The sequence below is a fragment of the Urocitellus parryii genome, chromosome 10 (genome assembly GCF_045843805.1).
Source record: "Urocitellus parryii isolate mUroPar1 chromosome 10, mUroPar1.hap1, whole genome shotgun sequence".
Lineage (NCBI taxonomy): Eukaryota > Metazoa > Chordata > Mammalia > Rodentia > Sciuridae > Urocitellus > Urocitellus parryii.
The window spans coordinates 6,575,551-6,592,829 of NC_135540.1; the positions used below are offsets into that span (position 1 = coordinate 6,575,551).

The window sequence follows — 17,279 nt, forward strand, 5'->3', positions numbered from 1 at the left end:
ATCGCATTCCACCATCTTTCCTACCTACATGCCCCTTCCTCTCCCCTCCCTCCCCTTTTCCTTTTTTTTTTTTTAATATGGAGTTTTTTTTCCTGATGATTTCATTTTCTGACTGAAGTTTTCATTTTAAATCCACGAAGCGTTCTTATTTTCAAAGGAAAAATTGTTTTCTTGTTCTTTAATTTATCATGGTTGGAAAATATGATATAGTAAAAATAAAAATTGCTTGGGGCGAGGTGGAGGATGTAAGACAGTAGGGCCACTAGAAAATAATCTACTAGGATGTAATTGTATGTGTTGAAATAGTAGGACCTCAGAAATGAGATGGTACTGTTTTTAATGAAGTCATAATTTCAGAGTGACAGTCTTTTTGGAATAAAACTTTCTTAAGCCCAGGACTTCTTATCTTTTTTACTGTTGTATGTCACATATAGAATAGATGTTCATTCACAAGGTATTTGTTGGATAAATAAACGACTCAAATAACTTAACTTTTGGTTTAAGGTGCGGTATCTAGAAGAAGACAGACCTTTTGCAATTGAGCAAGTTACTGGAATGCTGTTGGCCAAGCTTAAAGAGACTTCAGAAAATGCCCTGAAGAAACCAGTGGCTGACTGTGTGATTTCAGTAAGTTTTACTTCAGTAAATCATATTTTCTCAAGAAATGTTAATCCGTTAATGATAGAAATGTTTTTCCCCTTTATACTTTTCATCCCTTACCCAGAAAATAACCTTAAGTTCATTTTGACTTTTCCATTAAAAAAAATTATTTGCTAAAGTTCTAGATTGAACTTAATATAATATGTCACTTGTAATAATCAGGGAAACTTAATGTATGTGAATTCCAGCAACTCAGGAGGCCAAGGCAGAAGCATTTTAAGTTTGAGGCCAGTCTCAGCAACATAATGAGACCCAGTCTCAAAATATACAAAAAATTTTTAAAAGGGACTGGGGATGTTGACGCACCCCTGGGTTCAAGCTTGTGCCCCAAATACTAAGGTATGTATTACTGGTACCACTTAAAGACTTTTCCCAAATAACACCTAACTTCCCATGTCTGAGGACCTTAATGTTTTATGGCATAGGTTGCAAATCCCAGTTGGGAATCTGAAATTGTGTATATTATGTGAATGTAAGGTTGTTTTTGTTTTTGTTTTTATTGTTGTTTTGGTATTGGGGATTGAACTCAGGGGCATGTAACCATTGAGCCACATCCCCACCTTTTTTTCAATTGTAAGACAGGATCTTGCTGAGTTGCTAAGGCTGGCCTTGAACTTGTGATCCTCCTTCCTTGGTTGCTGAGATTACAGGCATGTACCATTGTGCCCAGCTGTAAAGATCTTTCTTGAAGGATTTTTTTTTAATCTCATGTGCTTTTTTAAAATTCATAAATTTTGTACAGGATGGTTGGTTTTGTTATGGCTTATTGGTACATGCATATCATTTGGTCAATTTTCCTCCTCACAAACCTCCCCTTACCCTCATCTTTGCCAGAACCCCACCCCCTTCTAACCTATTGGTCTCTTTTGTATTCTAAACAATAAATATAATTGTTTACCTTAGCTTTGCTCTTGAGACCCCATTGAATGTAGTTGGTTTTCAGTTTAAATTTTTTCACCCAAATGTGAATATTATTAAAACTTGGCTATATAAATCTTTTTCAACAGCATTTGGAAATTTTTATGAGAGAAAAACGGAGTTTAATATTCATTTTCTAGCCATTTAAAACTGGTAAATAAAAGAGATTATTATTGTTTGATTTTTGCTATTTTAAACATTTTATATACATTAACCTTTTTGTCAGAAACACACTTTGAAGTAGATATTATTCATCCCAATTTTATGCCTAAAAATAAACATTAAAAAAAAATGCAAGGCAACTAAGGCAAGGTGGTGCATGCCTGTCATCCCAGTGGCAGAAGGATTGTAAGTTTGAGGCCAGCCTTGGCAACTTCATCAGACTGTGTCTCAAAATAAATGAAAAAGGGCTGGGGGTGTAGCTCAGTGATATAGTTAGTACCCCTGGATTCAGTCCCAGTATTGCCAAAGAAAAAAGTTGTTTGGGTTTTTTTTTTGTTTGTTTGTTTTTTGTTTTTAATAAAAATTGAGGTGTAGGGATAGTTAATTCCTAAGCCCATACTTACAACTCTTTAGTTAATATTTATTGTCTCTTGAATGTATATATCAGAATGGTGCACATTTTTTAAAAAATCCATCTTAAGTTCAAATTCCTTCTTAATTTCACTCTACTTTTACTTTTATGTCAGAACAAAGTAATACAAACTTATGCTTAACTTTGTGGTTAGTACAGTAAACACAATGTGAGCTCTACATGGGCAAGTAAATGAATATTAAATTAATTATACACTATGATTTGTATTTTTGTCAGTAGCAAATCAGGGTAAGTCAGCTTTTCAAACAAAATTCAGAGTCTTTCCTTTTGTTAACCTATTATGTTTTTATAAGTGTCCTGTGTATTGGACGTTGTTCTAAAATCAGTTAAATGAAATTTGTAAATTCAAAAAATGATAAAATTTGAGGGGCCCCAATTATTTTGTACATGAATATACTTAAATAGCCTTTTAGAAATTTGTGAGCTAAAAGTCCTTCTTAGTTTTGACAGAGTAAAAATATATAAATCTTTATAAGCTTTAAGCCTGAATTTAATTTTTAGTAGAAATGTATTTGTTTGTTGGTGATTGTAGAAGAAATACATATGTTCACCATAACTTTGTCATAATATGTAATTCCTCTCCTTGGAAGTAAGATCATTTTAAACTATGGAAATTTTATTCTTTTTAAAATTTGTTTTAATTAGGATTTTTATTCTTTAAGTTATGCACGCGCACACAAACACACAAATGAAATTGTGCTATATGTATGCCCCGCCTGCACACACACACACACCCCTTTTAAATGCAGTAATGATACACCATGACTGTGCAAATCTGTTTCTACATAAGATTCTGGTATAGAGACATATTGAACTTAATTTTAGCAATCTTTTGAGTTTTCAATTTTTCATTTATTAAAGATGAACAAACATTGTTTTAATAGTTGAGTGTATTGGTATGTTTTTCATTACTTTATCAGGATACCTCAGCCAGACTAACTTGATAAAGAAAACAGATATCTTAGGCTAAAAGTCCATAATGAGGTGGCCACATTAGTTTGGCCTCTAATTAGAGTGCCTAACAGTGTCTTGGCAGGAGTGTTTGTGGAAGGCAGGCTCACATTGCTAAACTGGAAGCCAAAGAGATTGGGTCCCACAGTTCCTTTCTAGAGCATGTCCCCTCATTGACCTAAGGATCCCAGTAGGCCCCACCCCTTTAAAGGTCCACAGTGAGAACTGAGTTTCCAACACATGGACCTTTTGGGGACAAGCAACACCCAAATCATAGCAGCTAGACTAACATGGCAGTGTTTAAACTAATAGAATTTTGGCAGTCCTGCCACGTTACTAATTACGTTTAAATTAGTATTCATATGTTAAGTCAAATCTTTATGGTACAGAAATGGTCAAACTTAAAAAAACTAGCACTAGTATTCTTCCTCATTTATTTAATTAATACACTTTGTCTTAAATTACACGCAAGTTTAGTGTTTACATTTTCAAATAATAAAATCTGTTACATCAAACTGATATACTTGATTATTGTTTTTAAATATCAGATTCCTAGCTTTTTCACTGATGCTGAGAGAAGATCTGTGATGGCTGCAGCTCAGGTTGCAGGCTTAAATTGTTTAAGATTGATGAATGAAACTACTGCAGGTAAGCACACACTCTGTAATTTGAAAGTCACTGTAAGAAAAGTACTGTTAAACAGTTTTTTTCCAATGAGTAACAACGTTTTTCTTTTTCTTTTTTGTAATATGCTGATTCTTATAAGCCACTTGCTTTGGAATATTACATTTTGGCAGAGGTTAAATTTGTTTTAATTGCTTTAGATTAGATATGATTATTATACAGTTGTAGATAGTAGGGAAAAATTTAACTTTGAAACTAATAGTATATATTACTGTACTGTATATTAAAGTACAGTAAGTGACTTATCTCGTGTTTTCCAAGTAATTGCTATACTAGAATTAACCCAATTCTTTGTTCTTACACAGTTGCACTAGCATATGGAATTTATAAACAGGATCTTCCCCCGTTAGATGAGAAACCAAGAAATGTAGTATTTATTGATATGGGACATTCTGCCTATCAGGTCTCGGTTTGTGCTTTTAACAAAGGAAAACTTAAAGTAAGTAAATAAATGATTTGCTGTATTAACTTATTATTAAGAGCACAGACTATATAGAGAACTTTAATGACTGGGCTTAAATCTTGGCTCTGCCCTTTAAAAACTGTGACCTTAACCTTTCTAAACTTTAGTTTCTTTGTCTAAGGATAATATCAGTAACTGCCTCCTAGAATTTTTGAGAATAGAGCAAGTTAACACATAGCAAATGCTTGGAAGCCTGGCATATAGCAGAAGCTATATGTGTTAGCTATTTTTATCATTATTACTTTCTTGTTAAGGTGTTAAATCTGCTATCTGGGAACATAAAGTGTCCGTAAATAAACTTATAGGAACTACTTTCTAAAATAATTCATATTGTTTTTAGAAAACTTTCTATCTGGGAGTCCTTATAGTAATATTCTATAATATAGCATTATTAACCTCATGTTTTTATAATCTATATTTTGTTTTATATTTGTTTTCATGTTGACTATTTGTCCAGATTTAGGCAAGTTCTCTCCGTTATGCATGTGAGTAGAGTACTTGGAAGATAAAGTGCTTTTGTTTATCCAACTCTGAAAGAGCCTTTTATCCTGCAGTATATAGTACTATAACAACATCCCTTATAATCCACAAATTAAAGGGAAATAAACGACTCATGCTAAATATGGAGTTGTTTTTTATGTGAATTGGTTTAATTCTTGACCTTTAACCTTAAATTTTAACTTAATTTAAAAAGCATTTTCTTTCTTTCCTAAGCTTTTCTCTTAGCTACCTTAGAGTTTAGTGAACTATAATTTGAAGATCAGAGAGCTTTTTGAAGCCCACAGCCCTTCTTTCCAGAAGAATGCATGTTTGTTCTGGTTACATACCAAGATAATTTTACGTAACACTGGACTTCATAAGCAGTCTGCACATGAATTTTCCATGCTAGTTTGTAGATTAGACATCACTCTCAGATGATGCTCACATCCTTTTGTGATGTTCCCATTCCGCCTTCACCCGCTCTAGTGAAGAAAGAGCTGAATCCCCAACAGTGGGTTTCACTTTTAGTATTATCTCTAAGTGTGTACTTATTTTACCCTGGGGCGGTTGGGGGAGGGTTCTGTGGGGTTGAAGTTCTGTGGCTCATCCCTTCCACAAAACTACTATCTGGGAGCCTATTGCTCATAAAACTTTTCAAAATTTTGTTTCTGCTTACTTATTTGCTCTCTGAAGTATTCTTAAGTTCTTATATTCTTATGTTGGAAAACTATGTTTTTTAATTTAATTTTTTTTAAATGCCTAAATCCTGACCTGTTAACTGACCAATTATATTTGAGTATCTTTAGATTTTCATTTTTTTTAGCTGTTTTGTTCTTGTGTATATATGCTTAGAACTTTTCCTCTCAAAGTTGATTTTTTGGTTCAGTATTATTATAAAATCAAAGAGGATGTGAGGTAATGAAATTTTAGATGTAATCAGTTATTTCAGAATTATTATGGTATGGATCTAACTTTTTTGATAAGTTCTTTAACTTTGTTTTGTTATAATTTTAGAGATTTTTCTTTTCTCATTTTTTTCTTTAAAGAATTTGTTTCTCAAAATTTAGTTTTGCTTTTTTAATTAAACAGGTCTTGGCTACTACCTTTGACCCATATTTGGGTGGCAGGAACTTTGATGAGGCCTTAGTAGACTACTTCTGTGATGAGTTCAAGACCAAATATAAGATAAATGTAAAAGAAAACTCTCGGGCCTTGTTACGTTTGTATCAGGAATGCGAAAAACTCAAGAAGCTAATGAGTGCAAATGCATCCGATCTTCCACTAAACATTGAGTGTTTCATGAATGACCTTGATGTTTCTAGTAAAATGAACAGGTACCATGTGTTTTTCAATTTGAAAATTGTTTCCTTATTATGTTCAGATCACATCAGATTTGGGGAGACAGGGGGTTGTGCCAGAATTGAACTCAGGGGCACTGGATCACTTAGTCACTTCCCCAGCCGTATTTTGTATTTAATTTAGAGAGAGGGTCTTATCAAGTTTGGTAGCACCTCTCTTTTTGCTAAGGCTGGCTTTGAACTGGTGATCCTCCTGCCTTAGCATCCCAAGCTGTTGGGATTATAGGCGAGTGCCACCTTGTCCAGTCACATTTGATTTTTTAATTGTTATTTTAGAAGGTATGCTTAACTTTTTATCCAAATATAATGAGTTTTGTTGTATTTTCTCACAGGGCTCAATTTGAACAATTGTGTGCTTCCCTCTTTGCCAGGGTTGAACCACCTTTAGAAGCAGTAATGGAGCAAGCTAGTAAGTGGAAATTCTGTCAAAACTGTAGCATGTAGTAAAAGGAAATAAAAACTTCACTTTCTTTAGAAGACTTGTATTTCTCATTTTAGATTAAATTATTCATTCTTTAGTCATAAGATAGGACACTAGAATTCTGAGTTTATGAAAACTTGATCCTTTGATTGTTTACATCATAAAGCCAATGTTCTGTTTGGAGATGTGAGTATATATAGAAGATTTTTAAATTGCCCTTTTAACTTTAATTATTAATTAAATCATGGGGATATGATTACTTTTATTTATTTAATTTTGGTGGGCAATTAAAAATACCTTCAATAAGTCTAGTAGAGGAAGGAGAATGCAAGAGGGGAGGGAGGATGGAAAGGGAAAAAGGGAGGAATCATGAACTGAAACTGATTTCCATGTAGCTATGAGTTTGAACAGGATGAACCCAACTACTATGTATAACAATAAAGCTCTAATAAAAAAGAAAAGGAAAAAAAACCTTCTATAGAGGATACTGGGAATGTAGCTCAGTGGTAGAACACTTACTTGCCTGGCATATAGGAAACCTCAATTCAATCTCCACTACCACTCATGTGAGTGCATGCTCACACACACAATCATAATTTAGCTGGGTGTGGTGGTGCACACATGTAATCCCAGGTACTTCAGAGGCCAAGGCAGAAACAAGCAAATTCAAGGCTGGCCTGGGAAAGTCAATAATACCCTGTCTCAAAATTAAAAGAATTGAGGATGTAGCTCAAAGGTGGAATGCCTCCTGAGTTCAATTCCCAGTATCCAAAACAAAACAAACCAGAATGAAACCTCCTACAGAAGTTTGTAAGGTGAAAGTGAGAAAATTAAAGGAGGCTGACTACATTTAAAATATAAGAAGAGCTTTTCTGTCCTTTGATGACTCCATCATCTGGACCAAGTCCGGTATATATGACATAGATAACGTACATTAATTCTGCCTTCAGTTGTTTACATCTGCTATTTTATCTTTTGAGCATAGTAAAATATTTACCTTTTAAAATCTACTTTCCAGTGCCATCTATTAGCAAATTTTGAAGGCTATCTTACTTTTCTCATTGAAAAACATCTTATTTCCAGACTTACAACGGGAAGACATAAGTAGTATAGAAATTGTAGGAGGAGCAACACGGATTCCTGCAGTGAAGGAACAGATCACGAAGTTCTTCCTTAAGGACATCAGCACCACCCTAAATGCTGATGAAGCTGTAGCAAGAGGATGTGCATTGCAGGTTGGTTATTTTATTCCAGAATGTGAATTTTGCAAACATGCGTCTTATGTCTGAAAAGGGGACCTTTTTAATATAATGTATTCCAACTACATAACGGCCTAAAGTCATTGGAATTATTCCTAATAAGTTTCTGTCGTTCTCATTCATATTGTTGAGCTCTAATAAGATTAATATGCCTGTAATTACACTGAAAGAATGCTGATTTTATAGATTCTTGGAACTATGTATTTACTGATATAAGTATGGTATATACTTGTTATTTCAGTGTGCAATTCTGTCACCAGCATTCAAAGTGCGTGAATTTTCTATAACAGACCTGGTTCCCTATTCAATTACATTAAGATGGAAGACCTCTTTTGAAGATGGAACTGGGTAAGTTTTTTTTTTTTTTAAGAGCTTATCCCAAATCTTTATAACATACTTTTTCTAAATTAGAGGATTAAGTCCACTTCTTAAAATTGTGTTAAAACTTTTCAAAGTGGTAAAAAAAAAAAAAAGTGAATGTAAGAATGATGTAACTTGTAAGCCATGTGGGCCTGTGTGCATATCAATTTTAATATAATGCTGACTTACAAATGAAAATGAGAATCTAAAAATGTTAAAAAACTTGAATTTCCTGTAACCTAAGTCCCTTACCCCATTTTATAGGTGTAATCATCTTTAATAATAAGAAAAGAGCTGTCCCAGGTCTTTTCTTCAAATATCCACAAATAAAAGCATGTTTCTATTTAGTACACATCAGATCACCTGAATATCTGTAGTGTAGCTTGTTTCTTTAAAAAAAAAGAAAGAAAGAAAGAAAAGAAAAAGGTACCTTTCCATCTGAACAGAAAATAACTCTTCAATAGTTGTGTATGCCTTAATAATTAAATTGAACCAAAACACTACATTAAGTCACATTTTTCCTATATTTCAAGCACTTTTATTAGCTTTGCACACATATCCTTGTCCAGTTTGGAATATCTGAAAAATAGCAGTAGGAGGAGAATTATTGAGCCAGAGTATACATACTGGAGGATTATAACTTGCAAGATATTTAAATGACTTTGTTTTGACATCAGTTTCAAAGCAAGAAGTATTCTGTAAAATTTAATATCATTTAAAGTTATAAGTTATCTAGGAAGAAAATTATAAGAAAAGCATAGGGGAGCTAAATTAGAAAGTAAATGTATCCAAATAAGTACAGTAAGAAAAAAGATATTGGTAGATATTTGAAAACAAGGATGGAAAGTTATATAAATTGGAGTTTTTTAAAGTTTGTATAAGTAAGGTATTAGGATCATCATAGTTTTAAAAAGTGAGTTTCTGGGCTACTATATAGTCTTAAACCTCATTTAAGGAATGGGAATTGTTGTGTGGATTTTAAAATTTGGGGGTCAAAAAAAAAAACTTCCTGGTCAGGTGTGGTGGTGCATGCCTGTAAACCCAGTTACTCTGGAGGCTGAGACAGGAAGGTGGCAAGTTCAGGGATAGCCTCAGCAACTTACAAGGCCCTAAGCAACTTAGTGAGATCCTGTCTCAAAATAAAAAAAGGGCTGGGGATTTAGCTCAGTGGTAATGTGCTCCTGGTACCAAACAAACAAAAAACCTTCATGTATTTGGAGAGGAAGGTAGAAAATACTTAAAAGGACAATATTACACCAATTGAGAAAACTGGGATTTGGATGATAGAATCAACAGAGAAATATACCTACTAAGTATACATTCATACCAGATATCACTCTTGTTGAGGAGAAAATGCCCAAGGAGAGAGTGTGTACACTCACTCATAATAAGACAAAGGGGTAAAATGTTAACAGTACCTAATCTAGGCAAAGGATATGCAGTATTCATTGACCATTCTTCTGTTTTTGCATCCTTCTTTGAGTTTATTTCCAAATAAAAGGGTTTTTTTTTTGGGGGGGGGGTTCTTTTTTGTTGTTGTTTTTGTTTGTTTCCTTAAGGGAACAGGAATAAAAAGGGTTTCATATGGTAAGTATTTTGGAAGTCAGTGGGCAGGGCTTGATCCTCAAATATCAACCAGAAGAAGAAAACCTATAATCCCTACATCTTTAACTTAAAATATGCATATTCTCAGGAAAATAGTTATTCAGGTAATTTTTCCTTTTAGTAGTATATAATTGTCCTTTTATGACAGACATTCTGAAAACTTGTCAAAATTCATGTTTGTAATAAGCAAAGTAGTTTTTTAACCTTTTTCCTAGAGATCCTTGGAGTTGCTGCATGTGAATTAAGAATGAAATGGATCTGTAATTAAGTTAATAGGCAACACTTTTTGTTTTCTAAATAGTCTTTCCCACTGTATTTTAGGGAATGTGAAGTATTTTGTAAGAACCATCCTGCCCCATTCTCAAAAGTCATTACTTTTCACAAGAAGGAACCATTTGATCTAGAAGCATTTTATACTAATTTGCATGAAGTGCCTTATCCTGATCCAAGAATTGGTAAGAGAACTCAAAATATTTTTTTCCATGAATTTTTGGCCTTTTATAAATAATGTGGAATCAAAGAAACAAATGGATGTTTCAGCTAAACCAGCTCTGGATTTTTAAAGATATTTGTACTTTTTTATAAATAGGTACTTTAGTGCTCGGTTTATTTCTAAGATGACAGCAAGTTTGAGTATTCTTAATTCATTTTGACTTATTGGCCTGCAAACATTGTGTGAAGGTTACTTTTCATTGAAAAACTTTTCAATGAAATTGAAGTTGTGCTGCTAGACTGAATTTATATTCTGATTTTAAACTTTACTGGCAACAACTACAATGAATATTATTAGATTAACATGAAAGTGGGAAGACGATAATATCTATTTTCATTGAGTAATCTCTTCATACATAAAAATGCAATTTAATAGCATTTCAAAGAGAAGGAATAATTAAGTTTTTTAAGTTTTTCTATATTGATAACTAAAAGAGAAACTATAGCTTATTTCATATATGTCATTTAAAGTGTACAAACTATTGAGTGTTATATTAGTTTGTTACACTGCTATAATAAGTTCTGCAAAATAGATGGCTTGAACAATACGAATTCATTATCCCAGTTGTGGAAATGAAAGTCTGAAAACAAGGTATCCGCAGTTGTGGTCCCTTCTGAGGGCTGTAAAGAAAGGATGACCTTCTTCATATTGATATCACGTCTTCTCACATATGTGTATGTGTGTGTTTCCAAATTTCTCCTTTTCATAAGGGCACTGCTCATACTGGATTAATGATATCCATTTTAATGACCTCTTTAAAATCCCTATCTCCAAATATACAGTTGTGTTCTGAGGTACTAAGATGGTTAGAACTTCAACTTATGAATGTTAGGATACAATGCAACTCATCAAAAGGTTATCTAGATTTTTTTGCCATCCAATTTTTTTGCCTGATATTCTCTCTTGTACTGTGTATATCATTAATTTTGTTACAGGAAAAATACAAAAAAAAGTGGAATTGCTTTATGAATTAACCAGGTTGATTATGATTTATAAAACTCAATAGTTAAGAAGTAATGTATGCTAGGCTTGCTAGCGCACGCTTATAGTCCTGGCAGCTTGAGAGGTGAGGCAGAAGGATCACAAGTTCAAAGCCAGTCTCAGCAAAAAGCAAGAACCTAAGTAATTTAGTGAGACCCTGTCAAAATACAAAATAGGGAAATAGGGCTGGGGATGTGGCTCAGTGGTCAAGTCCCCATGAGTTCAATCTCCAGTTACCTCCCCCTCCCCCCACCAAATAAAAGGGTAATAATTTGTTTTCAGACTCAGAAGTTGGATTTAGTTTAATGGCTTCAGAGTACAAGTGTTAAAATGTATTGAGAAGTTAAATATTGCCTTTGAATTAAATTTTCCCAGGTTAAAATAGCAACTGTTTTTCTACCATTGATTATCTTGAGCAAGTAAATCTTTTTCAGTCTTAATATCAGGTTTGTTATGATATAAAGAAAATACTAATGGGGAAAGGACCTGCCCCTTAGTAATTAGTATATAATTGTTTGACAAGATCTTAAAGATAGTAGTAAAATTAGTGAATAAAGAATTGAATGAGGGGCTGGGGATGTGGCTCAAGCGGTAGCGCGCTCGCCTGGCATGCGTGCGGCCCGGGTTCGATCCTCAGCACCACATACAAACAAAGATGTTGTGTCTGCCAAAAACTAAATAATAAATATTAAAAAAAAAAAAAAAAAAAGAATTGAATGAAAGGTTGCTTGAGGAGTAGCTCAGGTCGACTGCTTGTCTAGCATATGCTGAGGCCCTATCTGAAACTCATGTACTGATCAAAGCTCTTTTTTCCTTAAGGGAGCTTCACTATTCAGAATGTTTTTCCACAGTCTGATGGTGATAGTTCCAAAGTGAAAGTTAAAGTTCGGGTTAACATCCATGGAATCTTCAGTGTGGCTAGTGCATCGGTAATTGAGAAGCAGAATGTGGAAGGGGATCACAGTGATTCTCCTATGGAAACAGAAGCTACATTTAAGAATGAAAATAAAGATGATGTGGTATGTAGAAATTCTGTCTCAAGATTTCCCTGATAAATACATACAATATCTTAATTATAACTGCTATTCTGATGGTTGAATACATTAATTTCTGATATTTTGTTTTGAATTTCTGTTATGGTCAGTGAAAAACTTAGATTTCTATTTAAATGATACATATTTTTGACATTGTAATACACTTTTCAGGAGATTTGTGCATCTTTCATAACATTAAGGTAGAGCATGTGAGTTTGAAATTATTTTTTTCTAAGTTCTTCATTTCCATTAAAAGTATAATTTTCTGTGGCTAGATATGTACAGATAAAACCAATTCAAAATCAGTTTTGCACTGTACACAGATGCATACAAATAGACTTCTTCAGGATTTAGTTAGAGGATATCTGCAAAGGAATATGCTGTATATTCAATAACATTCAAGTAAAGATTAAAAGTTACGTTACACTGAATTAATTCTTAGTGTACTTATAAATGAAGGAATCTTAGGGGAACTTGATTATATTTCATTACACAAATTATTTTTAGTGGTATTTGTTAGATTTTTTTTCCCAGTCATATTTGAAGATCTACCCTAGATTTTCTTGCCTTCTACCAAGTACTTCCTATAAAGACTGTGGCATCCCCCCTCATCATGTTGCCCATGTACTATCTATTATTACATATTTCTTGTTTAAATTGAGCAGGAGGAAGTGTCCTAGTCTATTAGTGAAGATAATTAATTTTTCATAAGGGATTTCTAAGTAGATGTTCCTAAATATTCTTTTTATGATTTATACATTCAAGGGGGAAAGAATGGTAGCTAACATTATGGATCATATATTAAGCATTATTGATGAACACATGTTATCTATATAATCTCTTTTTAAATCTCTACCATAGCTGATAAAATAGGTGTTGAATAAATCGTCAGTTTATTTTCTCATGCTTCATGATAATAAAGGTATGATTTTAGTATATTTTGTAGAATATAGCCTATGTGCTTTATTTCTTAGAAGCATTAAGATTCTCTGGGATTTCTCTTTAATTTTGTATTTAGAAAATTTTTTAAAAAAAGCTTAAATATCCATTATAAAGCCACCCCCCCAAAAAAAAAATATGTACCAATTCAAAGCAGAATCTTTTTTTTCCATTTTAAACTAAGATAGCTCTGATTTTCCTAAAAATTGATACACTATATATATATGAGAAAAATTGATACCTTTCCTTACATTCATTATCTAGTCATACTAAGAAGTTACCTTAGACCATGTAACAGAACCAGGAATCAGAGCAACTGTATGTTGTTCATCATGCAAATGTACAACAATTTAAGTATTTCCCAATTCGTGTCCATTTGGGTTTTCTATTTATTTTTTAATTTCGTTGTAGATGGACACAATACCTTTATTTTTGTTTTACTTGTTTTTATGTGGTACTGAGGATCGAACCTAATGCTTCACATATGCAAGGCAAGCGTTATACTACTAAGCCACAACCCCAACCCTATTTATTTACTTTTTTAATTAAAATATTTGTATATAGTAAAGACTCTTTAGGTGCTTCAGACCCATTGATAAAACAACCTAGAAAAGAGGTTCTCACCAATCTGTAAACTTACATATTAGTCGTAAAAGACAGGCAAGAAGCAATGAGCTGGCATGTAAATATAAAGGAAATTAATGAGGATGCGTGGTAAAATTACCTGTGATAGTGATGAAAGTTTACTAGGAAGGAATAGGTATATTAGCCTTGAAGATGGAAAAGCAGTTTGTACAGAAAAGGAGTGGGTATTTTTATAGCAGAGGAAATAGCAAGTACACAGGCCACAAAAATGGGAAACCCTTGTGTTTTAACAGATAGAAAGGTGACTGATACATAGGATATAAGAACAGAGAAGGGGACAGTGGCAAGAAAAAGTGAAATTGAGAAGGTATATCAAAGGGAAAATCTTATAGTTCATGATAGTGATTCTGGATTTTATTCTTAAGTGCTGTGCTTTTTAACTTATTCAGCAAATAAGAAAAGAGTACCTGAAATGCATGATTGGATATATAGCAAGGAGCTCAAAGATGATCTCAATTCCCAGGTGTTTAAAAATCACAGAAGCCAGAATCTAGAGATTCCATTAATTCTCCCACTATTAATAATATTCCTGTGAATATTCTTTTTAAAGTCATTACAAATGACCACCATTCTATATTAATTGTAAGATAATTTTTTTACATCTATGTAATTTTTTCATATACATATATACACACATATGTACATGAACTAAATTATCATTATGAAGGATAACATACATTCACTTTTGGACTTGGCAGTAGTCATGATATAGATCTAAGAACCTTTGCATATATATGTGAACTTAGTTTTTATTCCTGCTAGCATGACTGGCCTTTCTGTCATCATAACCACTAAGGACCATTCAAGTCTTAGCCATTATAATGACTTTCTGGTAAGCTACAATAGCATTGTATGTGTCAGTGGCTTATAAGAAAATATTAAAGACCCATTTTTAAACTGATAATGTGTTACTGATGCCCTTGGCAGAAAAGAGGATGATGCTGTTAAAAAAAAAAAAAAAAAAACCAACAAAAAAACACAACAAAGGAAAACTTTAACAAGTAGATAAAGTAATTCAGAAAGTTGGATTCTCAATGTCAAGAAGTTTTAGAAATACATTTACCATATTTGGCTTAATTATTTTCTTCTGTATAGTCAAGAGACATAACTGAGGATGCATGGTAAATATGTGATAGTGATGAAATGACGATAGTGATGAAATAATCTTAACAGAGGAGATTATTTTTTTCAATATGTACAAAGTAAAAATTTTAAGCAATAAAGCAGTGTGACCACTTAGTTGACAACATTTTTGTCTAACATGTTAGCATTAATAAAATATTTGTGTCTTATGTGGCCCCAACTCAGTACTTTTTCACCTCTTAACCATCACAGGATCTGAGGAGGGTCTAGTGTTAGAAAGAAGGTCTTAGAACATCAGAAATAATTGTTCAAAGAGTCATCTGCTAATCTATTTTTCTTTTTTGCACAAGTGACCATTTATTCAAAAAAGCTTTCTGGGTATTATATATTTGCTCAATTCTAGATATAGAAGACCTAAATTATTTGGATTCCTATGTTCTAAATTTTCTTAAAGATGTTGGTGAAAGAAGGGTCCTCAGGAAAATCTGTTATTTACACTTATTTACCAAGTGGAGAGTCCATTTTGAGCAGGGGGTGTAGATTGAAAGTTTATTTTTCAGACATAATAATTTCATATTTTAGCTAGACATGATAGCACACACCTGTTAATCCCAGGGAGAACCTGAGGAAGGAGAATTGCAAATTTGGCACCAGTCTCAGCAACTTAGCAAGATTGTTTGAACATTAAAAAAAAAAATGCTGGAGGCTGGGGATGTAGCTCAGTGGTCAGGGTGCCCCTGGTTTAGTCTCCAATACCAAAACAAAAAATTAATAATTCAGAGACATCTTTTATGTAGTTTCAATGAGTTTCCTTCAGTATTTTGTTACATTTTTAATATATAGATTGAATTTGTGAAATAAATTACATATCTTTTTCACTTTATCTTTCCATTTTCTTCCTTATAAACATTTTTCTTGTTAATTTGAACATTCTCTTTCTTTGTAAGCCAGGTCTTATGTATCTTTATAAGTTTAAGAACAATTTTCTGTTGTGTTTTGCAATTTATTTGGTCACAGGTGAATGCAAACAAGATTTGTTCATATGGCATTAAGTACATCTTTTTATTTTACTTATTAATGGATTTGTTTTTTGTTCTCATTTGAGAAACATGTTCTCACATCTGAAAACAGGCTTTTGAGCTCTAAGGTAGTTTCTTGTCTATTTGTTACTGGGAATAACCCAGGGGTGCTTTGCCACTGAGCCAGATTCTCAACCCTTTTTATTTTTTTTATTTTGAGACAGTGTCTGAGGCTACCTTTGAACTTGAGATCCTTTTGCCTCAGCCCCCTGAATTGCTGGGATTACAGGCATGCAGTATAGCCACCTAAAATAGTTTATTTTTTAAGAAAATTAATAAGACTCCACATATATTATCAGTTATATATTTTCTTTCTAGGATAAAATGCAGGTTGACCAAGAAGAAGGAGTTCATCAAAAAGTTCATGCTGAACATACCCCAGAAGAGGAAATTGATCATACAGGAGCCAAAACAAAGGTTTGATTTTTCTGTTTTATCTTTTGAGATTTATATTTTGAATTATTTCCTTTATAATGATAGTTTACATATTGTCCCATCTTCTCACATATGGAACATATATAAAAATTTTAAATTCAACAATAAATATACCACTTAATGGTAAATTTGAAATAATACTTGAATATTGTATGCAGAATTGAAAACTTGGGACTTGATGGGTTAATACACTTCATACTTTTAATGTTAGATTTATGGGAAATTATGGAAAACTTACAGCCAGAATGAATATATTTCAATTTTCATTATTTGAGGCTTTATAATATGACCCTAATAATATGTGTATAATCCTATTTTTCACAGGAAAACAGAACAGATATTTCAGTAACTTTCTCATTAAAAGTTTTACAGTAGGGCTGGTGTTGTGGTTTAGTGGCAGAATGCTTGCCTAGCACATGTGAGGCACTGGGTTTGATCTTCAGCATCCCATAAAAATAAATAAACAAAGATATTGTGTCCCATGTATAACTAATATATATATATATATATATTTTTTTTTTTTTTAAGTCATAACAGTATCAGAAAGCTTGAGGTGAAACAAGTCAGATGAAGGAAACTTAAGTTTGCAGTGCTCTGCAACTCACAGTTAACCACTCCAAGTGTTTGCTGCATAGAGTATTTCTTTTTGCAGAAACATTTTGAAATGTAAATTTTGAAAGGATAAATTACTCCACTTTTTCTTCTTTTTTATTTATTTATTTTTTGGTACCTGGGATTGAACCCTGAATCACTGAGCCACATCCTCATCCCTTTTTATGAAATATTTTACTTAGGAACAGGGTCTGTCTTAGTTGCTTAAGAACTGAAATTGTTGA

General features: G+C 32.8%; 1 protein-coding gene across 1 annotated transcript in view; it reads left to right on the plus strand.

Annotated features, from left to right (window-relative positions):
* Hspa4l (heat shock protein family A (Hsp70) member 4 like) overlaps positions 1 to 17,279 on the plus strand; it is a 46,283-nt gene that overhangs the window by 12,546 nt on the left and 16,458 nt on the right. Inside the window, exons 4-13 of the mRNA XM_026390925.2 lie at positions 505 to 627; positions 3,673 to 3,772; positions 4,114 to 4,247; positions 5,841 to 6,085; positions 6,442 to 6,518; positions 7,614 to 7,765; positions 8,031 to 8,137; positions 10,076 to 10,209; positions 12,048 to 12,247; positions 16,327 to 16,425. Of these exons, the coding sequence (XP_026246710.2) occupies positions 505 to 627; positions 3,673 to 3,772; positions 4,114 to 4,247; positions 5,841 to 6,085; positions 6,442 to 6,518; positions 7,614 to 7,765; positions 8,031 to 8,137; positions 10,076 to 10,209; positions 12,048 to 12,247; positions 16,327 to 16,425 (1,371 nt within the window). The remainder of the gene's footprint in view (positions 1 to 504; positions 628 to 3,672; positions 3,773 to 4,113; positions 4,248 to 5,840; positions 6,086 to 6,441; positions 6,519 to 7,613; positions 7,766 to 8,030; positions 8,138 to 10,075; positions 10,210 to 12,047; positions 12,248 to 16,326; positions 16,426 to 17,279) is intronic.